Source organism: Rousettus aegyptiacus, unplaced genomic scaffold (genome assembly GCF_014176215.1).
Source record: "Rousettus aegyptiacus isolate mRouAeg1 unplaced genomic scaffold, mRouAeg1.p scaffold_m13_p_17, whole genome shotgun sequence".
Taxonomy (NCBI): domain Eukaryota; kingdom Metazoa; phylum Chordata; class Mammalia; order Chiroptera; family Pteropodidae; genus Rousettus; species Rousettus aegyptiacus.
The window spans coordinates 2748452-2772422 of NW_023416292.1; the positions used below are offsets into that span (position 1 = coordinate 2748452).

At 49.2% G+C, this 23971-nt stretch overlaps 1 protein-coding gene across 26 annotated transcripts in view; it reads left to right on the forward strand.

Moving 5' to 3' along the window:
* The window catches only part of NFASC (neurofascin), a 171058-nt gene that overhangs the window by 94733 nt on the left and 52354 nt on the right, over positions 1-23971 (forward strand). For 15 of the 26 annotated variants that reach the window (XR_001596332.2, XR_004955089.1, XM_016140324.2 and 12 more), the window contains 8 exons: positions 6876-6893; positions 7637-7742; positions 9514-9710; positions 10134-10256; positions 12711-12881; positions 17129-17179; positions 23124-23235; positions 23631-23815. Coding sequence is in view for 24 of the 26 variants with exons in the window: in XM_016140324.2 (XP_015995810.2) it covers positions 6876-6893; positions 7637-7742; positions 9514-9710; positions 10134-10256; positions 12711-12881; positions 17129-17179; positions 23124-23235; positions 23631-23815 (963 nt within the window). In the remaining 2 variants the exon portion in view is untranslated. The remainder of the gene's footprint in view (positions 1-6875; positions 6894-7636; positions 7743-9513; positions 9711-10133; positions 10257-12710; positions 12882-17128; positions 17180-23123; positions 23236-23630; positions 23816-23971) is intronic. The other 11 variants (XM_016140387.2, XM_016140453.2, XM_016140460.2 and 8 more) reach the window with 3 other exon arrangements.

Here is a 23971-nt window from a genome sequence, read left to right on the forward strand (position 1 = left end):
ACAGTTCTTATTTGCCTTTCTAATACCTGAGCTAGACCCTTCAGACCCTCTTGGACTGGTCAGGACAGATATCCTGGGGAGGGTTAAGGAGGGGATGATTTTGCAAGACTGTGGCTACATGAGACATTAAAATAGAGCCCCATTGAAATGCCACTGTGGGAGAACCAGGCACCGATTCCTGCTGTTTTCCCTGTAAAGTTGAAAAGTAAAGTTCATGTCATTCTGTTTCCCACAATGTGGGTGATATTTGGCCATCAGAATCATAAAGTAAAGGGCTTAGAATGCTGAGCTAACAGCATGTCTCCACCAGCCATATCTGTGGTTACATTCATAATGGCGCATTGACTGGCCGCCTGCTCCTTGGCCCTGCATTTAGATGTGCTTCACAATTCTGACACTTCTATCAGGATGTCTTATATCCCAGTGCTAAGACATGGGCACAGTACCTCTGTCCCCTGTTTCCTGATTCCAGGAATAGATAGGACCCACATGATGCCAACATTGACTTGGGCTTTCTCCAGGTGACAAACGTCTTGGGAGAGGTAGGCAAGTAATGCAGCCTCTAAGAAGTCCCCACTGAGCTCTCCAAAGTCAGACCCTGGGACTTAGAGTTAGTAGAGCTTGGAGAAGAGTTGTGGGTGTCTTGGCCCCCTCACACCCAGCCTCACCAATAATAACTGCCCCAGAGGAGCGGGCACTTCTGGATGTGAGAGGACCAGGAGAAATGATAGCGTAGACCCACAGCAAGATGGGCAAGGCCCCTGCTGCCCTCCCTGTACCCCAAGTGTGTGTGTGTGTGTGTGTGTGTGTGTGCGCGTGTGTGTGTGCGCATGCATATGTGTGTACGTGTGCATGCACATACATTCAGGGAATGGGGACAGGGGAATTGTGAAAGGAACTGTTCCATGGAGACCATCTGCTCTGCTGGCTCAAGGAGAATTTCTCATTAATAGTTCCAGGCAGACAATCTAATAAGGAGCATGATAAGGCCCTCCGTCTCCCCAGAGAGGGTGGCGGTGCAGAGGAAATTGGGTTATCAAGGAAGTGGTGAAGTCTCATTTCTCTTCTGCCACTTCTCCTCACGTATGTGCCACTTCGATCCCGGGGCTAGTGGGTGAGGAGTTCCTGCAAGGTGGACCTATAAATAAGTGGCTTTGATATTTATGCTAGGAATATGGATTTCTAAAGCTCTGCCAGAGCCACAGGCAGGTGAGCGAACAGTCAGTCTCTCCAAAGTGCCACCTGTGGAGCCCAGAGCTCTAAGTTCCCCGACCTCCCCACCACTACGTCTCCACCCCACATGAGAAGGGTCTGGAGGACCCGCCCCTCCCGCGTTGTTTCATTTGTGGGAACTTGCCCATGCTTGGTCAGAGTCACAGCAAATGGGCGATCAAGTCACAGGGAGAACCCAGCTTGGTACTCGACATGCACCACACCGACCTGTGCTAAACCTGCCTCCTTTCAGTCCTTAGAACTCCCTGGAGTAGCGGCTGCATGTGCATCGCAGAGAGCTGAGTGCTTTACAGGCATCATTTTCTGTGATTCTCACAGCTAATGCACGAAGTGGGTATTGTCCTTAGCTGACCGATTAGAAATGAGATGCAGAGAAATAAAGCCATATCTCCAGCTCCTAAGTGGCAGGGTCAACACGTGAACACAGCACCTCTTTAATGAGGAGTCTTTTTGAGACACTAGTCCAGAGTTCCTGGTTGCCATAGGCACAGTGGCGATGGCTACGTCTTCAGAATGAGTCTACAAAAGCTCAACGTAAGACAAGAAAAAGGCTAGCTCTCCAGGGAGGGCCCAATTGCCCTGGGCAGGGGTTCTCTACAGCCTGCGTTCTCCCTCCCGCTGGGCCCGGGCCTGGCATGAAGGACCCCTCCCAGATTATCTGAGCCCATCCTCCCCTCTCACCATGGGCTGAGGCCCAGTGGAAGGGCTGGGGAAATATCAGGCATTCCTCCCCCGTACCACCACCAGCTTTACTGACATATAACACATGTAAGTTTAAGATGTACAACTTGGTGTGTGGTGATAACTTGTAAGGTCTGCTCTGTTAACAACTTTCAAGTATGAAATGTAGTGCAGGCATACCTCATTTTATTGTGCTTCACTTTACTGTGCTTTGCAGATACTGCGTTTTTTACAAATTGAAGGTTTCTGATGACCCTGACTTGAGCAAGTTTATAGGCAGAATTTTCCCAACAGCAGTTGCTCACTTCACATCTCTGCATCATGGTTTGGTAATTCTTGCAATATTTCAAACCTTTTCATTATTAAATTTTATTGCTAAATTTTTTGTGGTGATCTGTGACCTTTGACATTACTATTATAATTGTTTTGGGGCCACCAGGAATCATGCCCGTATAAGATGGCAAACTTAATCGATAAGTGTGTGTGTTCTGACGGTTCGCTAAGCAGCTATTCCCCCATCTCTCTCCCTCTCCTTGGCCTCCCTATTCCCTGAGATGCAACAATCATGAAATTAGGCCAATTAATGACCCAACAATGGCCTCAAAGTGTTCAAGTGAAAGGAAGAGTCGTGCATCTCTCACTCTAAATCAAAATCTAGAAATGCTTAAGCTTCATGAGGAAGGCATGTCAAAGCCCAGACAGGCCAAAAGCTAGGCTTCTTGTGCCAAACAGCTAAGCTGTGAATGCAAAGAAAAAGTTCTTGAAGGAAATTAAAAGTGCTACTCCAGTGAACACACAAATGATAAGAAAGTAAAACAGCCTTATTACTGATGTGGAGAAAGTTTTACTGGTCTGGATAGAAGACCAAACCAGCCCCAACATTCCCTTAAGCCAAAGCCTATCCAGAGCAAGACCCTAACTCTCTTCAATTCTGTGAAGGCTGAGAGAGGTGAGGAAGCTGAAGAAGAAAAGTTTGAAGCTAGCAGAGGTTGACTCATGAAGTTTAAAAAAAGACACCAACTTTATTACATGAAAGTATAAGGTGAAGCAGCAAGTGCCGATGTAGAAGCTGCAGCAAGTTATCCAGAAGATCCGGCTAGTTAATGAAGGTGACTGCACTAAACAACAAATTTTTTATGTAGACAAAGCAGCCTTATGTGGATGCCATCTAGGACTTTCATAGCTAAAGAGGAGAAGTCAATGCCTGGCCTCAAAGCTTCAAAGGACAGGCTGACTCACTTGTTAGGGTCTAATGCAGCTGTTGACTTTAAGTTGAAATTAATGTTCATTTGCCATTCTGAAAATCCTAGGGCCCTTAAAAATTATGCTAAATTTACTCTGCCTGTGTTCTATAAATGGAATAACAAAACCTGGATAATAGTACATCTTTTTACTTCATGGTTTACTGAATATTTTAAGCCCACTGTTGAGACCTGTTTCTCAGAAAAAAGATTCCTTTCAAAATATTACTGCTCATTGACAATGCACCTGGTCACCAAGAGCTCTGATGGAGATGTACAATGAGATTGTTGTTGTTTTCACACCTGCCAACACAACATCCATTCTACAGTCCATGGACCAAAGAAATTATTATTTAAGAAATACTTTTGGTAAGGCTATAGCTGCTACAGATAGTGATTCTCTCATGGGTCTTGGCAAAGTAAATAGAAAACCTGGAAAGGATTCACCATTATATACACCATTTAAAACATTTGTGATTCATGGGAAGAGGTCAAAATATCAACATTAACAGGAATTTGGAAGTTGATTCCAAACCTCTTGGGTTTAAACTTGGATTTAAGGGGTTTAAACTTCAGTGGAGGAGGTAATTCAGATATAGTAGAACTAGCAAGACATCTAGAAGTAGGAGTAGAGCCTGAAGATGTGACTGAATTGCTGCCATCTTATAAAATTTTAATGGGTGAGGATTTGCTTCTTATGGATGAGCAAAGAAAGTGCTTTCTTGAGATGGAGACGACTGGTGAAGATGCTGTGAAGATTGATGAAGTGACAATGAAGGAGTTAGAAAATTACATTTAATTGACAAAGTAGCAGCAGGATTTGAGGGGCTTGACTCCAACTGGGAAAGAAGTTCTGCTGTGGGTAAAATGCTATTGAACATCACATGCTACAGAGAAATCATTGGTGAAAGGAAGAGTCAATCAATACAGCAGAGTTCATTGTTGTCTTCGTTTAAGAAATTGCCACAGTCACCCCAGCCTTCAGCAGCCGCCACCCTGCTCAGTCAGCCACCATCGACATCGAGGCAAGACCCCTCTACCAGCAAGATTATTGCTCGCTGAAGGCTCAGATGATAGTGATTTTTTTAGCAATAAAGTATTTTTAATTAAGTTATGTACATTGTTTTTTAAACATGATGCTATTGCACATTTAATAGACTATAGTATAGTGTAAGTATAACTTATATGCACCAGGAAACCAAAAAAATTGTTTGGATTCGCTTTATTGCAATATTGGCTTTATAGCAATGGTCTGGACCCGAATCTGCAATATCTCCAAGGTGTGCCTATACTGTTAATTATAATTGCCATGCTGTAAATTAGGTCCCCAGAACTTAACCATCTTATAGCTGGAAGTTTGTACCTTCTGACCAACATCCTCCACCACCCCAGCCCCTGGCAACCACCATTCTACTCTGTTTCTTTGAGTTTGAATTTTTTTAGAATCTACATATAAGTGAGAACATACAGTATGTGTCCTTCTCTGTCTGACTTATTTCACATAGCATAATGCCCTCAGTGTCCATCCATGTTGTCACAAAAGGCAGGAGAGACATCTGCGCCCCTATGTTCATTGCAGCATTATTCACAATAGCCAGGCTTGGGAGCAACCTGAGATCAGGCACTCCTAAACGCTCGCTGTGCATTGGCTGGCAGAGGGAGGGGAGCTCTCCGGCCTGAGGCTGCCTTGCCAGGTGTGCCTTTCAGCTCACTTGCCCGTCACGGGGGTTTTCTGTGCCTTGATGAGAATGGGTCATTGCTCCTGCTCTGGGGAGTTCAGAACAGAGCTCTAGGCTGCTGTACAATCCCTCATTGAAGCGCTCTGCCTCTAGTCCCCACCACTCTGCCAGCGGAGTCACATGCACCCTCCTCCCCCTCATTAGTCCCAAGGAGAACAACGTGACCTTTAAAGAAAGCAAAGGGTCACCTCATGGACCAAGAGGAGGTGCCAAAAAGTGAGTCTGATGGCAGCTGGCTCCTCTGTCCCCCTCTCCACATCAAGAGACTCAGCATTTTTCTCCTTGGAACCCACAGAGGAGGGCAGTGGTGTGGGAGAAACACTTCCTCCTCACCAGCATCCCAAACAGTGTTGCAGGATGGCCTCAACAACGCGCGTGCGCACTGCACACACGTGCACACATGCACACACACTCCTCCCTCTGCGGGACGGGTGCCAGAAGGCACAGATATCAGAGCCAGGGAGAGAAAAGAGGTGCATGAATGCAGAAGACTAGGGGGGCACTGCCCTGCCCCCCACGGAACACATTGGGTGACTTTCCTCTCCCTTGGAAGCGCCCAGTAAACAGTAAAACAAACAAAATTTCTCTTCTGTGCCGCAGCAGGCTTTATAGAAAGAATGATTTTGAACCTTTTGTGGGTCTTACTCTCAAGACTTTCACTTACTAACATCGTGCACAGTAAGACACTCATCCCTGCCACCCGCCACTGCCCTCTCGGATGTCTGTCTGCTCTCTCCTGTGACTCTTCCTGCATCTGTTGGTCTTGTTTTAACTCTGCCTTCTCTAAACTGACCCTCCTCTGATCCCCTAAGCTCCTCTTCCACATCTCACTGTGGTCAAGGTAGAAAGCTTCAAGGTCACCGTGGCTCACTAGCAGCCTCTTCTTCCCTCAGGAAGCTCTCACTCTGAAAAAGTCAGCCAGCAGGACCAGTACAGTGTCTGACATCCCCACCAGCATGAAATAAGAATGGCATATTGTTTTCTGACATAATTACAAGGAAAAGACATCTTTAAAAGTTACAGTAATACATATTCTCTTTTCTGCAGATAAATTTTAACCAAGACATTCTCTCCACAAAGAATATACCACTCAAAACCTTGCATTCAAAACTTGGTCCACAGGCCACCAGCACCTGTATCACCTGGCTGCTTGTCAGAAATGCAGAATCTACTGAATCAGAACCTGCATTTTAACCACACCTTTCAGGTGATTCCTATGCTTGTCAAAGTTTGGGAAACACACACACCTGTACATAGGCACGTGCATATCTCAGGTGCAGGTTGGGAAGGTGTGTGCCACCTGCCCCTTTACTCCTTTTGTAAAAAACATGGAAAGCATGGTGGCCTCTGTTTCATCCAGCATTCAGCAGCAAGATTTCCATAGGACAGCATATTTCTGCCATGAGTGGAACTATGGAAATTAATCCCTAGAGTTTTACAAAGGATGGCAAAGGAGGAGATGGTGAGGAGAGAAGGTGTTTTCGTGTGTCAGAGAGAAGAGGCAGCGGGAGGAGCGGGGCCTGTGGACCCTGGGGCTTTGTCCTGCAGCAGTGGTTCAGATCCACCCCTTGCCTGGCACCGCAGCCTCATCCTGGTACCCTTGGCCAAGGAGCATCCGGAGGTGACGGGCATCTTCAGAGCCCAGCCTCTTTTGAGCAGCACTGGCACTTTTGACATTTGAGCTTACTGGGGAATCTTCATTTGGTTAGAAGCTGGTCTTTCCACTTCACTGCGTGGTTTGGTCTCCCAGGGGAGGTGTCGCCTTCTCTGTGAAGCGCTCACAGGGTTTGTCCACACTCAGGTTGGCTCTTCCACTGAGCTCTGCAGCTGGGAGGAGAGAGCACCTACTCAGTGCCTTCCCCTAGCCCGCCTCACCCCTCTCCCTGCATGCTGGGGCAGGAGGACACTCAGGTTATTGGCCGTGTGTGATAACTATGTCTTCTTTTCTCTTCTCACAATGCTAACCCATCGGAACTAACAGCAAGCATTCAGAATGAGCGTAAGTTCCCGGGCGCCTCTCTGCACTTGTGCCTCTGGGAGGTAGGAGGCCAGGAAGGAGGGGCGGGAGAAGGCCAGGTGAGAGCACAGCGAGGGATGCTTGGCCTCTCCACCCTGCCTGCTGGGGCTTCTTGACACCAGAGTCCTTAGTGAGGTGCCTTACCACACGGGAAAGGGAAAGGCTCAGCCGATGGCTGGAAAGGCAGAGGAGGAGGTGGGTAAGAAGGACCCTACCATCAGGCGGCTGGCATGGGAGCTCAGGACCCAGAGGGAGCTGCTCTTTGGCCTACAGACGAGCGCCTGGGAAGTTCTCTGGGAACTAAAGCCTCTTTGAGCTCCATCCTCCCCAGTCTGGCCATCTGTCGACCCTCCAGGGCTCAGAACCATCATGGCAGCTAAATTCTGAAAATCTAGCTGCTTTTTGTTCCTTTATTCATTCGACAAACATTTATTAAGAACTATTGTACCCAAGGACTTATACTAAGCATTGGACTTAAGAATGGGTCAAACAAAAGCTTGGCCTTCAGTTTCTCATGGGGATACTGTGAGAGCTTACGAGGATTCTTCTTATGCTTAGTCTGACGCGCACACCCTTTCCTGCGCTCTTCAGAATGGGGCACTGTCCACCACCGGCTTGCCTGCTTGTCTGTGTGGCTCCCAAAGCTCTTGATTTCAGCTGTTCCCCAAGCCAGGGGCAAGGCAGGTCCCTGCAGCCCTAACCACCAACTGTTGGCCCTGTTGCAGTGTCCCAGCCCCCGACCATCACCAAGCAGTCAGTGAAGGACCACATCGTGGATCCCCGTGACAACATCTTGATTGAATGTGAAGCGAAGGGGAACCCTGCTCCCACGTGAGTGTGCTGGCAGGGAAATCCAAGCCGGGTAGGTGGAGCGGGGCCTGCGAAGAGGGCATTTAAACCACCCCCTTGTCCTGGAGCCTGGAATAAGCAGAGCTTCCGTCGCCTGATAACAGTTATGGCAGCTGAGAAATTAAATGTAACCCATTCTGAAAAATCACCATTAAGCCCTCACTTGATAGAAAGTACCATTTGGACAACTAGGAAATTTAGCTGGTGAGGAAGCTGGAGGCCAGAAAACTTAAGTGGCTTAAGTTCACACCAAAAAGGTAGCCTAGATGTTAAGTTTTCTGGCTTTCAGTATAATATTCTTCCTACTTATGTTCCCATCATTCCCCCATGCTTAGCTTATAGGAAGCCCCTCCCCCTAGCTAACCTGAGTCTTTCATTCTGGCCTGGTCTCTGCTTCTTTGTGCACATCAGCACCACACGGGGCGGCCGCAGACACGAGTGAAGCGGCTGTGTGCCAGGCTCTGTTAACGCTTGTTCTCTGTTAAGATGTGTTCCTCACGCTGTCCTGTCGGACCCCTCACTGCCCTTCGGGGCAGGACGTATGTCCTTGTAAAGTGGAAGTGAAACGGAAGCGCAGAGACATTCAGTACCTTTTCCAAGGTCATTCAGCTTGACAGTGGCAGAGCCTGGATTTAAACCCAGACCTCTGACACCCCAGGCCAGGTTGGTTTCTCCCAAACAGTAAGCACTGGCCATGTGGAGATGGTACACTATCCGACCCTCGTCTTTAAAGCAACTTTCATGAGCCGGAGCTCTCAGGAGCTTCATGCCGGATTCAGACCCAGACGTGACAGGACCCCATGTCAGGGCTGTGTGTCAACAGGAGGAATGAGGCAGGGCAGAGCCTCAGGTACGCGGCAGCCTCCTTTTCCCCTGGGGCCCTGGGTTTGCAGGAGCCGCTCTAACTCAGAGCCGTGAGCCTGGAACAGGCAGGGCCTCCCTCGCCCGTGAGGGCAGAAGCAGGAGTCACCCTGAAGGGTCAGGCAGGGTACGGGTGACCTTGCTTCTGACATTTTGGTCTTTCCCCCAAGGTTCTTTCGTGGGGACAGTGACTCTGTAGCACTGAACAACCACTACTGTTCCTGCTTCTCGTAAGGTTATATCCTGGGCAGTTAGATACACTGCCCGCCAGAAGAAGCAGAGGGGCATTCTGGTCCCTTCACCCTGGGGCTCAGTTTTATGAAGGATGCTTTTTCTTTCAAAGCTGCACCTCCTGGGCTATAAGTGTGGCCACTGCCTTACAGTCTCCACCCACCGATCAGGGGCACAGATAACCTGAACCATTTCACTTTGGCTTTAGAGTCAATTATCACGTAAAGAGGCAGGAGGAATAGAGACAGCTCCCCATGCACGTGGGTCGGATGAAATATGAACTTGCGTTTGCATTCCTAGGCGGAGGTCGGTAATGCCTTGGGGTGGGAGCAATAGCTGGCTCTGGATAAAAAATTAAAAGTACTGCCTGCTCCAAAGAGCAAATCCCCAGGGGCTACTTGGGTGTCTACTACTTAGAACCATGACTCCCAGCCTCGGCTAAGTAACGGTTCTGGCAGGGACCTGCCCCCGGAGATTCGCCTGGGCGGAACCGGGGACACAGCATTACCTCAGGCTTCCCAGGAAGTTCTGCCACTCGGCCAGGGCTGAGACTCGGGCGTGAAGGTGCCAAGTCAAGGACGAGGGTCCTGAGATTCTCAACTAGAGCCCGGAACCCACCTTGGTACTGATTGTTGCTCCTGCCTGCCCCGACTGTCCACAGCTTCCACTGGACTCGCAACAGCAGGTTCTTCAATGTCGCCAAGGACCCCCGGGTGTCAATGAGGAGGAAGTCTGGGACCCTGGTGATTGACTTCCGCAGTGGCGGGCGGCCAGAGGAGTATGAGGGGGAATACCAGTGCTTTGCTCGCAACAGATTTGGCACAGCCCTGTCCAATAGGATCCGCCTGCAGGTGTCCAGTGAGTAGCATGGGGCGGGGGCAAGACACAGTCCTTCCTACATGGGGGGGGGGGGAGGGCAGAAGGGGCATTCCAGAAGGGCCGCCCTTGCCCTTGGCCTGTTGGTACGTTGCAGCCCTGAATGTCCTGCCTCCTTTTCTGCCTCTGAGCAGGGGCTCACCTTCCCCAGCTCAGAAAGATTCCTTGTAAAGGAAGCTTCCAAACCAGAGTCTTGAACCACTTCACCTCTACTATGGGCACAGGAGGAAGGGGAGGGGAGGAGCCTTTGAAGATGTGCATCCGTTCAGACAAAAAGCCTCTCTCCTCCCGCCTCATTTAGACTCGTGGGCGCTGTCCTCCTCTCCTGCCTCCCTTGTTCTCCTGTTTCCCTTTCTCCATCTCGGATGCCCGCCTCTAACCCCGCTCCTCTGTGTTTCTCCCCAGAATCTCCCCTGTGGCCCAAGGAAAATCTAGACCCAGTGGTGGTTCAAGAAGGTGCTCCCTTGACGCTCCAGTGCAACCCCCCACCCGGACTTCCGTCCCCAGTCATCTTCTGGATGAGCAGCTGTAAGTCTTAGAGGCCTGGTGCTTTATGTCTCTTTTAATCGTAGGGAGTGGGGTAGGTGTGTTAAATGGGGAGGGGCTAGAACACCTTGACTTGTGAGAAGCAGATGTAAGGTGGCCACATGGCACAGAACACAGGATCTGTAGAGAGGCTGCTTGGGCTCATTTCCGAAGACTGACTGTTATTAGCTGTGTGATCTTGAGAAAGTTTCTTAACATCTCTGGATCTCACTTTCCTCTTCTTGAAAAATAGAGCTGATAATTGTACTTATCTCATAGAATTGTGGTAAGGATAAATAAATTAAAACATCCAAAGTGTTTATAACAGGACCAGTACACCAGTAAGTGCTCAGTAATATTTATGATGATGAGCAGCAAGAGAAAAAGGAATGAGGAAGAAGAGGAGAAACTGTGTTTTTCAACAGGCCAAGTGAAAGCAGGCCGACGACAAGACCCGTCTTTCAGACCTTGGTTGGTGTGGATTCACTTCTTGTAGAACTGTACGGGGGGATGAAGGAATGCAACCTTTGAGAAAGGAGCGACAGGGGATAAGATGTTTGGAGCAGGGAGACAGAGCGCCATCATTCAGAGCTTGTCCTGGCCCGGTTTTGAAATGAGACGCATCTAACTGCGCTAGACTTGTTTCCCTCAGACCTTCCTGTGTTTTCAGTCAAACAAACGACAGCGAGCAGGGGCTGGGGGGGCGTCAGGAAGGTGAAGAGAGGACTGCTCTCTGTATGTCTTCCTGGCTGCCCTCCCCGCTTCATTTCTGCTTCCCCTGCCCCCGCCTTCCGTTCCTCCTTCCCTACGTATGCATCATCTGTCATCTATAGACCCTCCTGCCTGCCTGCCTGCCTATCGTCCATCATTTTCTCCGTTCCCGAATTCTTACGAGCCTACTTACAAAAGAGGCTGCCTCGTCAACGAGGCAGCATGTGAGTTGCTTCGCAGAGCATGTGTGGCTTTGTGCCCAATCATTGTCCCTCTTTTCCCTCATCACAGTGCACAGCTGTGGGGAAGGCTGCCTGGCCACAGGCTGGGGTATTGTTTTGTTAGCTAACAGTTCAGACTCCCCTCTCCTACCCCCTGCATCACACTTGTCACCAGGGTGTGTCCATGCTACCTCCCAAGCAGATCGTGTGACCCTCCTCCTCTTTCTGTCTTCACTGACATCTCCCCAGAGCAGACCACCACATTTCCCTGGGTCATAATAATTATCCATAACTGGCCTTTCTGGTCTTTCTAAAAACATAAATGTGACAGTTTCATCGTATGCTCGAAGCCCTTCATTGGCTCCTCCATCACTTCTGGCAAAGCCTGGACTCCTTTCACTGGCACACAGTTCCCTTCCTGGTCTGGTCCCCTCTGCCCCTCCAGTCCTTCACCCGTCTTTGCCCCCTTCCCCCTTACTCAGGTGCTGTCACTTTAGCACAAACTGTTCCTGCTGCTTAGAACCCTCTTAGCTTCCTTCTCTTCTGCCTGGTGAATGTCATGTAGCCTTTGAGCTGCAGCGCAAGGCCCCTAGAATGGACTGGCTGCCCCTTGTCTCAGCTCATCCGTTCTGATCTGGACTTCCCACTCACCACATTGTATTGCAGTTATTTATTTATCCGCTATCTCCTCTACTAGACTGCAGGCTCTTCGAGGACAGGAGCTGCCTTTCTTATTCATGTCTCTTTAACCCGTACAGAGCACAGTGTCTGCACAGAGTAGGCCCACAGAAAATCTCTGATAAGCATCGTTAACCTTGTGCTTTAAGAAATGGTAACTTAGAAAATACTCGTGGGGCATAGGAAGGAGTTCACTGTGAGGGGTCAGCCTTCGAGCTACACTTTTACCAACCTGAAAGCCGGGAAGCCTGGCCATTTACGTTCACCTCAGATGCAGGGCTCGAAGGAACATGGATGACATAGCAGCATTCTCTGCTATGGCTACGATGTCATTAATTCCAAAAAGCACACAGGTTCATCATTTTACATCTGTAAAATGGTTGGCGTGCATCGTTAATTGGTATGCGTCTTACAATTATAATGAATAATGCTTTTTTTTCTTTCTTGGTGGGGTGGGGGGACGTTGGAAAATAAAACAGATGAATTTGACTCCTGATGTGGGAGCATCTGAAGGATCGTGACCCCTCCCTCTGGCCTCAGCACCAGCCAGATTTTTCGTGGCATGAACAGGAGATAGAAAAATCTGGTCATAGAGCATGGACATGGTGGGCAGGCGGGTCTGAATCTAAATCCTACTCTTCCCTCACTACTTTTGCAGCCAGAATAGTTAAGTCCTCTGCTTTCTTATCTGTGAAATGGAAGTAAGCCCCACTTCAGAGTTGAGAGTGAGATTAGAACCCATGGCCCCACCTGGTCCTCTGTAGGTGCTCACTCACCAGAAACTCCATGATTATTATTACTGTTCCAATTACTGCTAACCTCCCACTGTACCTCTGCTTCCTTATAGCCATGGAGCCCATCACCCAAGACAAGCGGGTCTCCCAGGGCCATAACGGGGACCTGTATTTCTCTAACGTGATGGCGCAGGACATGCAGACAGACTACAGCTGCAACGCCCGCTTCCACTTTACCCACACCATCCAGCAGAAGAACCCCTTCACCCTCAAGGTCCTCACCAGTAAGTGCAGGCCTCTGCCCGGGGCTGGGGCAGCAGTCCACCTGGCCTGAGCGGCCCCAGGCACCTGGGTCTGGGGAGAGCATGGTTCCCAAGACTGACCTAGAAATCCTTCCAGCTCACTGTACCCGAGCTACTTCAGCTTAAGTAAGCCACATCTCCTGATTCTTTTCCTTGAGTTCAGTTTGGCTCTTCTCAGACTTTGGTGGGTATCAGAATCATCCAGTGAACTTGGCGCCATCCCCAGGCCCAGCCCTGTCCCGCCTCTTTGTTCTTCATTAGTTCCCGGGGGATTTGGACACTGCAGAATTTGAGAAGCACTGCTTTAAGTGGCCTCCGGCATCCCTCTCATGTCTTCAGCTTGATTATTGTTTTTTTTTATTTCTAGTCATTGTTCGATTATCTTTATTTCTAGAATAAAGCCACAGCACGGAATATCCAAATTCGTAGGTACACCTGCGTGAGTTGTAGTTGATTCTGTGAAACATACGTACTGGACCATATGGAATCGCTGTGTGTACAAGTTGCAGGTTTATGTTTAGTTTTATTTATTTTTGTTTTTACCTTGATTCTGTTTGGAACCAAAGCAGATCAGCATTTGCTGACCCGTTATAGTGTTGGCAACCCTCTACGAATGAGAGAGGGAAGCTCATTAGCTCAGAGACACACTTCTTTCCAGGGACCCGCTGGCCTAGAGCTTTGGCTGCAAAGGTCTTAGCCTGCTCAGGACGTTGAAAGTGGCTGGTTTACGCAAAAACTTATAACATGCCTTCCACAGAAGAGTCCCCATCCCCAAAGACCTTACTCTGTCTAACTCAGCTGTGTGAATTTTTTCAATGCTGTGGACAGTGGCAATTGTGGGAGAGGCCAGGCAAAGGCCACTCCATGGGCACTGGCAGCTTCCACAGGTCAGAAAAGAGGCTGAACTCTGGTTTCTAGGCGCCCCCACACAGGTGGTTGATGATGTCTCCTGGGAGGCAGAGGAGAGGCTTGGAGGAACTCATCCTCGCTCAGGACAAGTGGGGGCCTGACCCCCTCCTGCTGTCTCTTTCCTCATTAGTCCCTGGCCATGATGAAAATAGGCCGTGCTGAGAGCCAGCCCATGGCATCGAGGTGCATGCGCAAGAAGCAGCTTCCTTCCTGTTCCCCTTCTCCGACTGTGGGGTTTTTTTTCCTTTCTCTTTATTTTCTTCCCTTTTCTTTTTCACTTCCTTTCTAATTTTCCTCCCTTTTTCTTTTTCTTTTCCTCTCTCTCATCTTCTCTTACTTTGGCCCCATTTCACCCTCCTCTAATCCTCCCTCTCCTGCCCCTGCAGGTCCCCCACACACTGTTCTGAGCTACTTTTAATTTCATAGCCAACAGGTTGGCCAGAAACTCGGGGACAGTCCCTACATGTTCCTGGCAGGGTCACCAAGCTTCAGTCTGCTGGCTGCCCCCTCCCTGGCTTTCTCATTCTGGTCCTAGGCCCAGAGAGGAGCCCTGGAGAAGAAATTTGGGTTGTCTGAGGTGTCTCCTCAGTACACGTCAGAGGTGACTGCCTGCCAGCTGGCCAAGCTGGGGAGCACAGCGTGGTCTGCCCAGAACCTCAGAGCAGCCTTCAGAGCCAGGACAAGGCTGGCAGTATCGGGCCACGGGAGGGGCAGGAATGTCACTGAGTCTATCCCTGATGGCCTGCAGGGCCATCACCTGGATCCCTTTCTGCCTGCTTGAAAGAGGCTTGAAGTCAGCTTACCATTTGAGGACTGAGTTGGGTGACTGTTGTGGGCAGAGATCTCCACTGTCACACAGGGTAGAGGCAGGGAGACGGAGGTGGTGAAGAGCCTTCCTCTGTGGAATCAAGCAGCTAGAGATGTCAATCACATTTAGAAGTTGGACTTTCCAGAAACATTCTTTTCTCTCTGGTCAGGGATGTTGGTTTCTGCTCCATTTGTGGGTCCCCTGCTCTGCTGAAAACTGCTCCAAATGCTGAGACACCCCCAGCCAGGTGCTGGGCACAGAAGCTTTTCAGCTTCCTGGACTCTCCCGGAGGCAGCTTGGACCCGGAGCAGGTTCTGGCATCTGCGCCCGCTCAGATTTGGGCTCAGTTGCTTAAAATTGCACAGTGCTGCTCCCCATACTTCCCTGCCTGGAAGGGACACAGGCTTTTCCTTGTACCTTCAGAACCGGGTCTAGAACTGGGAGGCCAAAAGCCAAGTTGGGACAGCTTCCAAAGACTCTGTTCTCACCAGTTTGTCCATTGGGAAGAAATAAATCTCATCACAGCTATTTTGCATTACTTGTATTAAAGGAAGGGGAGAAAGATATCTAACATAAAATACTGGGCAATCTAATATCATTTTTAAATTTGTTTTGGGAGGTCAGTGGAAGACAGACAGTGGAGTTGGGCTAACAAAGACATGTCTGTCCCACTTTGCCTACAGCAGAACAGGTTCCGGTCCCTCCTGGTCCCTCTGCCACAGCAAGAGGCAGTGGTGGCAAGGGAGGAGGGTTCTCCCTGAGGCAAAGGGGCACTACCTCTGCTTCCTTCTGATGTCTGCTGTCTAAATGATGCTCTTAAAGGAGCCAGAAGTTCTCCTTGAATTTCTCAAATGTGCTCCAGAATTTACAAACTGTGAGGTCCAGTCCAACCTCAGGTCACTTCTCTGGAAAGAGATAGGTTCTATTTCACCTGAGCATGAAAAACACCCCATCAATCTGTATGTACCCCTGTCCTCTCCCTGGAGAGGGACATTACCTCCTGAGTCCAGCCATGGTCCCACCTGGCTCTCTGCCTCTTCATTCACTTGCTGTTCAGTTCTCATCCTTAACTCCAGATAAACCCAAGATGACTTCCCAAACACAGGCTAAGTCTTTTACCACAAACCCCATCTTAAAGGATAGTTCTGATTACTGAAAATCTTCCTACTGGGTGATAAGCAGATTTGGGATTCATTGCAATGCGGTCCCAGAAAAGACCTCCATAGCCTCTGCAGTCAGTGGTACAGGATTTGAGCTGTCTTCAGATATGCAAATGCCCTGGCACAACACCTCTCTTCCCTCGAGCAGTTGAGCAGTTGGACTGAGCAGTTGGACCCCGTTCTGGGCTTCTCCGGGCTGTCTGCTTGGCTTCCAGTCAGCTGTTCCACCCCGCCCCCACCCTCTGTAGGTGCTGTCAAAACTCAAACCCAATAGCTGGAAGTAGACGGTGGTAGAAGAGGGAGAAACTACTTAAGGATGTTGCCCTATTGCAAAATGTCTTTCTCACTGTGGATTTAATGCCCAAGCGCTTTAATTACCTAATGTTGGAACCGAGACCACTGGTTTTGCTACTTAAGGAATGTCTTCACCCCAAGACAGTCTTGAGAGTTCTGAACCTCCAGCTAGTCAGCCGGCCTTTCCCAGTCCCTAGTGTAGAACTCACAGCGCTTGTGTGGCACGTATACTCGCACCCTACTCCCTCCCTCCCCTGCGCTCCCTCCCTTCCTCTTTCTCTCCCCACCCCCCACCCCCACCACCTCCCTACCTCCCAAACCCCCATCCCAGGCTCCCTTTCTAGTCCTAAAATCTGAACTTCAGCCTAGCTCTCCCCACCTCCCTGGACCTCTCCTAGCCTCAGAAGGAGGCCTTTCTGCCCACAGACACATCTCAGAGACCAGGGTGGTGCCACCGGTCAGGTTGGGGGCACTTTGCTGGCAAGCACTTGACTGTTGGGCTCTGCCAAGGGTTGCTCTGTCCCACTCTGTTGATGAACTGTTTCTCTTGGACTGTCTTTTCTCATTTACCTCTCGCTCCTTGCAACTTAGCTCCTGCTCAGGTAGGACTTTGCTTTTTCCCCAGGGCTCACTAACACTCCTTTCTCTTTAGCTATCCCAAGAGCTGGCCTGATCCAGAGACCTGGGAACTGAGGATTTTGATGGGAAGGAGTTATTCAAAAGGCTGCTACCGGATACTGCTAATCCTTATCTCATTTGTTTGAAACTATAGTGGGACCAAGTAATTAAAGGTCAAGCCTAATTTTGTAATTAAAGAAGAAACTTATAATTGCCTTCTTTTGCAGGATTTAACCTTTTCTTCCCTTTTTGGGCTGTTTTGTGTTGCTTGTTCTTCACCAAGCGTATTTCCTTTCCAAACATGCCGCGTCTTCCCTTTGCAAAAGGCTCCCGGTGCCCTCCCCGCTGTTCTCGTGCATTTCCGTTTGTTCTCTCCCCGTGTGTGCCTCCTTGACCTCTCCGTGGCCTCCTGTTTGCTCACCCTCTTTTGTTTATTGCAGACCACCCCTATAATGACTCGTCCTTAAGAAACCACCCTGACATGTACAGTGGTGAGTCGCTGTGGTAACCTTGGGAATAACCTTGCCTGTCCTAACCCCAGTTTGCCTAACTTGACTGATACCATGTCATTAACCTGTGCTGGGTGGCAGGTCTGACAGTTGGCCAGGGCAGGGTGCCAAGGTGCCACCTCTAGAACGCTGTTCACCAGAAGGACAGTAGTCAGTTGGGGGTTCGAAGTGGCTGATGTTGTGGTGTGGGCCACTCATACTTGCAGGCCTCCAGTTGCTGAATTCTAGATAAGTTAGTCAAACCAAGGTAGGACTTCAGAAGAGTTTCTTGGAGGGTTCAGTAGAAACTTAGAAATCAGTGGTAGGTAGATGGAGAATATTGAAGATAGGTGAATGCCAAAGTAAGGAAAAAATAGAAAATCTAGTCCTATTAGTGGTTTAAAGAGGACAGAAAGCTTTGTAGTGTGTGTAGTTAACTCTTAAGTATCTGGTTGTAAATTGCCTGCTCTGTAGTCTAGCCAGAGCTATTGGGGATACCGTGTCTCATGTCCCTTGTCTCTTTAAAATCTGTCTGGGAAATAGGTGTGAGAGTTCAGCTCTGAGTTCTGTTTCAAGATGAGTATAAATAAAGTCGGACCATCAGTTGTATTCCGACACCTGGGCCCCTTCTCTCCTCTGGGAGTGCACAGAAATCCAATGCCCGCCGGTCCACACATTTGCAAGTCATGGAACAGCATCCATGAGGTGTATTTCTAACTCATCACACAACTGGTTGCTCAAGCTAATTAATAGAGTAATTAGCCATTTCCACACCTGAGTTACCCCACCAAGACTCAAGAATGTCTTGTTTGCCCTGAGCGGCCAGAGGAGTCATCATTCACTGACTCTGGTGAAGCAGCTGGCCCCCATCATCAGTTTGCCTAGAAAGCTGAGGCTGCAGGTCCCCAGGGGGGTCATTGTGGGCTCAACTAGATAGGAAGTGTCTGCATCGTGCTGTGCTAATATAAACAATGATCAGTGTCTGGAGTGGGGGATGGGAAGAGGGAGGGAGAGCAGCAAAAGCTCTAACTTGGCACCAAAGGAGAGCCGCTCTGAGATCCTGCCAAAGAGATTTACTACCTGAGGAGGCAGGGACCTTTGTTGGACGCTGGGCATTGTTTGTTTGTTTTCGAAATAATGGGGCCGACCACCACGTGTCAAGAGCCCCAGAGCACTGGTGTGGAATGTGCCCTTTTCTAAATTGGATTCTGGTAATCTATTATGGGAGGTGGAGTGTATCAGAGCCAGAAGGTCCCTTAGAGACCACCGTGTCCCAGCTCCTTGCTGTATACAATAAACTATTCAGAGGACATGCATGTGGAGTTGTTTTATCAATGGAATAAATCTGAGTTATTCTAGCCACTTAAACCAGTTTGTGACCAGTGGTAGATATTATTACAAGTGAATGAGTGGGAGTTACAAGAACCATCCAGGGCTATAAAATCGAGCAAAGCTCCCAAATGCTTACATGAGATTGACCCCTTCCTAAAAAGGAAGGAAAGAAGATCCTCCCTGAGTGCTGGACAGAGAGACACAGTGCAATGAAAAGTGCCCAGTGCATCTCTGTACTTTGCTTTGAAATATGGCATGTCTCTTGTGTGGCGGTAGGGCCACCTGATAATTATATTTTGTTCTAGTGATTTCTACATAGGTTTGGCATCATCTGATCATGTGTCAGATGCCCCCTGACTTGCCACTTAGGCCAGGAGACAAGGACAGGAGTGTGCCCTCTGAAGTAGACTGCCTTGAATTAAATTCAGCCTCCAGGATGTACTACTGAGTGACCTTGGGCAGGTCATTTAACATGTCAGAACTTTACAAGACAAAGATCTCATCTGCAAAATGGGTATATTATCTGCTGCATAAGATTGTTGTGAAGATTAAATACAATAACGTGCGTATGGTTCCTAGTTTGTTGTCAGACATGTCAGTAATTAGTACCCATCGTGGTGTTAAAGGGAATGGTTTAGTGTTGACTATATCAAGTGTAATTGTTCTGTGCTTATGAAATTAGGAGAGACTCAGAGTACTTGAAGAAAAACCAAGAGGAGAAAGGTAGGCATGATTATGGGAAGAAAGTACTGTGGACAGAGACATTTTAGGGCAGACTAGGAAAACGAAAGCTGTTCAGATCTCAGTTGTGCTGAGAACTGGATAAGAAAAAAGCTCCAACTACTGAATGAGGGATTTGGGTTAGATTTCCTGGCAGTGGAAGATATTAAATGTACGAGACAACGATCTTTTCTCATCTTCTGGGGTGCTTGGTCAGCCAACCCTGGAGCCAAAGAGGCGATGAGATGCCTGGGATGCAGCCCATGAGTTCTGAGTTCTGAGAACTGAGAGTAGCAAGTGGAGGATCCAGCTGCCCCTAAAAGCCGCTTTTTTGTAAAGGTTCTTGGACACGTTCGATTCACGGAATTCTCTTCTGCTAACGCAAGCACTTGACAGGGGAGCAACTCGGGTTTTTAGCAGTCCTGGCCTTTCGTCTTTCAGGAGACAATTGAGGTGTTTTTTCATTGGCCCTTTGAAGCAAAGGTTTTTGACATTGTCACTACCTGATATCCCGCTGCTGACCAGATTCTTCAGGAAACCCAGGAACCCACCCTCGAGCCACAGCTCTAAGAGCAGAAAGAGAGAGACTGTCCTTGGCCAGGTCAGATGGGGCCGCAGGAGAAGCTCTTCCTGAATCCACGTGAACACAAGCTTTGGCAGCTGGGTTTTGATTTTGATCAGGCATTAGGTCCAGACTCAGCCCTGAGAATCAGGGTGAATAAGAGAAGCATCATCAGGCTGGACGGGACCTCCAGGGAAATCCGCCTCTATGGTAAAAGAAAAGACATCCTGTGACATGCTAGGAAACTGTCATTTTCCACCATTCAGAGTCTTGTAGCATCTCATATAGCAATCACCTTTGTCTCAGAGATCCTTCCTGGGGCTACTTCCCCAGGGAAAGAAATCAGCCACCCTGCCTTTGGAGCAGCAGCTCCCAAAGCCACCAGTTGGATTATCCTTCATAAATTGTCATGTAAGTCCCTCCTGCTGCAGCTGACCACAGCTCTTCACATCCTGCCCTTTGGGTCCAGTAATGATATCATGTGTCACCCTGACTCCTCTTCAAGCTTTCTGTGGCCTTAAAAATCCAGTTGCGAACCCTTTGGAGCCTCTTAGTTCCCAGCCCAGCTTCTTCTTTTCCAGCTTGGGCCTGAGTTTATTTAATAGCCACCAAGGAGAGATGAAATCTTATATGAATTATAATAACCATGTATGGTGCCAGGTGGATACTAAACGAATCACGGGGGTCATTTGGTAAATTATATAAATGTCCAAGCACTGTGCTGTACACTTGAGACTAATATTGAATGTCAACTCTAATTGAAAAATGTAAATTAAAAAAAATCTTATCTGAGACATTTAAGACACTATTTGAGGAAAACATAAGAGTTCCACTACTGTAGATCACTAAAACAAAAATATCTCCTCCACCTCTCTTGCCCTTTTGGGTTTCTTTGCTCTGAGCGAGAAAGATATTCCCAAAGCTGACTGTCAGAAGTAGGGACAAATGGGCTATCCCTCCTTAAAGAGAGGCAATATAGAATGATGTTAGACACATGCTTTGGCGCTAAATGGTCCAGAATCCAAATCCTAACTGCATGCGACCCTGGCAAGCCTGTTGACTTCACTGAGCCTCTGTTTCCTCTACTGAAAATGACTGTGATACCTCCAAGTTTGCTGTAAGGATTCAACATGATGACGTAGATAAAGTTGCTAGCGCAGTGCGTGTCCCATAAAGAACACTCACCAAATGCTGGCTCCAGTTACTACCTCTGACTTCTAAGATGTTCTTCCCTATACTTTTGAGTTTTGGCTTGTTTCCCAGTAGCTTCTCCCCTTTGGGGATAATTCTGTGGCTAGCACGAAACACTGTGACTATAACCTCTTTATAGTCACGGCTGCAACGTGTGAAGGCACAGCAGCAGGACTCCGCTCACCTCTCCTCCATCCCATCCTTATGGCTTCGCTGGTCACGTGTGCTGCATGTCATGGTGTGAATTAAATGTCCACAGGATCACAGATTGGTTTCTGCAGATTGTGTCCCTGCGGGAAGGAGTATGCCAACTGAGCTGGGACCGATTTCACATAATCCTAGGGTTCCCAGCTCTCGACAGATTCACCAGCCTGACGACAGAGCTTTCTGCCCGAAACCTCCTTCTCCTTATGGTGCCCTTGACCTTGTGTTGTCTGGCCGTTGTTGGGGTGGTTCCAAGATGATGGGTGGGACGAAGCTGCTGCTTTGGTATCAGGCTTCCCTTGTACTGAGAGCTTTGTGCCGTGAGAGTGTATAGATATAGATAGATGGTAACTAATTAACCACATAATGGATTAACCCCTGCAGTAGCCACCGTTGTATATGTGTGTGCTGGTGGGACAGACGAGGACATCTTCAGAAGGAGAAGTAACACAGGGGTGAATTGTCGCCTTCCTTTTGTTCTCCCCTGGAACTCATTCGCCCCACGTTTATTGAACACCCGTCATGCACCACGTGTTGTGGCAGCAGCCTAACTACCTTTGCAAGTATTTCGTCATTTCTTCCCCCGACAGAAGAATAAAATAGATGCAATCGCTATGGAATGCACTCCCCCGCTGGCAAATGGAAAGAAGCTGAGTGCCCCTAGGACAGGACCCCATTGATCCAGCCAGGGACCAGCAAGCTCCTTTAGGAGACACCGATGTCACAGAGACAGAGTTCCTCCCGCCACTCTGTCCTCACTCTGCCAGCAGCCATTAATGGCCCAGAAAAATGCCTTTGTTCTCACCGAGGGCATCTCCGAGGCTCCCAGCTCCTGGCAGCTCAGCTTCCCTTCCACCTCTCGCCTCTCCAGCTGAGTTGAAGACCCCTTAGGCCCACGGATGGGCTCAGCTTATATATTGGACTCTTCGATCGTACGATTGTATGCACAGTCTCCCTGTGCTTTGGGCTCTTGATTGGAAACTTCACGTTCTTCCCCCTTGCACTGCATCCGTTTCCACAGAACCATACAAAGAGTTCTGGGGGAGCAAGCGGGAAGGCTCAGCTGGGTGGGCTCCCCGCTGCTGTGGTGTGCCCAGACTTGCACGTCCCCTTCCACTGGGAAACAGCCGCCCTGACAGTGTCCATCTCTGCGGGCCACCTGGCTTCGAAACCTGTGTGCATGTCATTAACTCCGGATCCTGGCTGCTCCAGCCTACTTGAATTGCAGATCACCTCCTCCATCCTGCCTCTCACCCTCCCCCAGTCTCTCGCATCCAATTAACACCCTCCTCCCCAGCCCCTTCCAACATCATTAGTGAAGGAGCAGAATGGTCTTGGCCCCAGAGTGATTTCCTGTCATCTCTGCTCATTAATTCTCTCTGTGTCTTTGCTAAACCGTTAATAATGCTCCCTGTATCTCTGACTGCTCATCTGGGTCTATGTGGCTTCATCTCAGCTCCTTGTCTTCAGGGTCCCCAAGAGCAGGTCGTCTGTCCTGTGGCCTCAATATGTGCCTTCTCTTTCTTCCACTGCTGCTGAGATGGCCTCCTTAAGGGTCACCAAATTGGCTTCTGAGGTCCCAAAGTGCATGCTCAGGAAGTAAAGGACTCACGGCTCAGGCCAGCCCCTCCCGTTCCAGGGAAGGAGAGGTTTCCTGAACTATGAGGGAAGCTGGGCTCCTCTTGGCAGATCCTTTCAGAACTTAAAGCTGCTCACACACATGTGCCGGTGGGGCCGCGGGGCCCCGCGCTTCCTAACACTCTCTCTTAATAATGCCTGGCCCTTGGGGTGGTTTCAGCTGGGAGGGGCTGGGGCTCGGAGCCTCTGAGGGTAAGGGGGGAAGCAGAGGTGTCATGATGTTTCTTTCTAGCCCAACAGCTTTGGCCACCTGGGTCAGCCCCCTGCGCAGGAGGCTCACGCCAGCTTGTTCTATTTCAGTCCGAGGAGTCGCAGAAAGAACCCCCAGCTTCATGTATCCCCAGGGCACTGCGAGCAGTCAGATGGTTCTACGTGGCATGGACCTACTGCTGGAGTGCATCGCCTCTGGGGTGTAGGTATCATTTTATCCCTACTTCTGGCCACTCTGCAGGAGGCTAGGGAGGGAATTTGTGGGTATGCTCTGTTCTTGCCACGTCTGGAGGTGCAGAAGCAGACAGCCCTTAGTGAGGATTTAAATCCTAGTCACCTCCATCCCAGTCATCTGGCTGTCTCTCTCAGATAATGAGGAATGGAGATGGGTGGGCATCCTTTACGTGTGTTAGAATCTCATGCGACCTTCAATAAGCCCCTCAGACACTCTGCAGCCAAGCCACCCCTCTGTATAGGAGAGATCAGCTCTCAGAGGACCAAAAACACTTCTAGGACACCTGGGTGTGCCAGGCTCCATAGAAGAACAGAGGGGCCTCAGTTCCGATGTTTCTGTTTCCCGCTTTGTCCCTCTCCTAGCCCAACACCAGACATCGCATGGTACAAGAAAGGTGGGGACCTCCCATCTGACAAGGCCAAGTTTGAGAACTTTAACAAGGCTCTGCGTATCACCAACATCTCCGAGGAAGACTCTGGGGAGTATTTCTGCCTTGCCTCCAACAAGATGGGCAGCATCCGGCACACGATCTCGGTGAGAGTAAAGGGTACGTTGTGTGTATTTCTCATTATGATGATTTTGCCAGCCCTAAACACCATGACCACTCTTTATTCTGAGGGTGGTTGGGGGCAGGATGAGTGGGAGAAACTTCCAACACACTGGTTAGTAGCAATAGTGACCTGCCAGGGATGATCACCCGCTG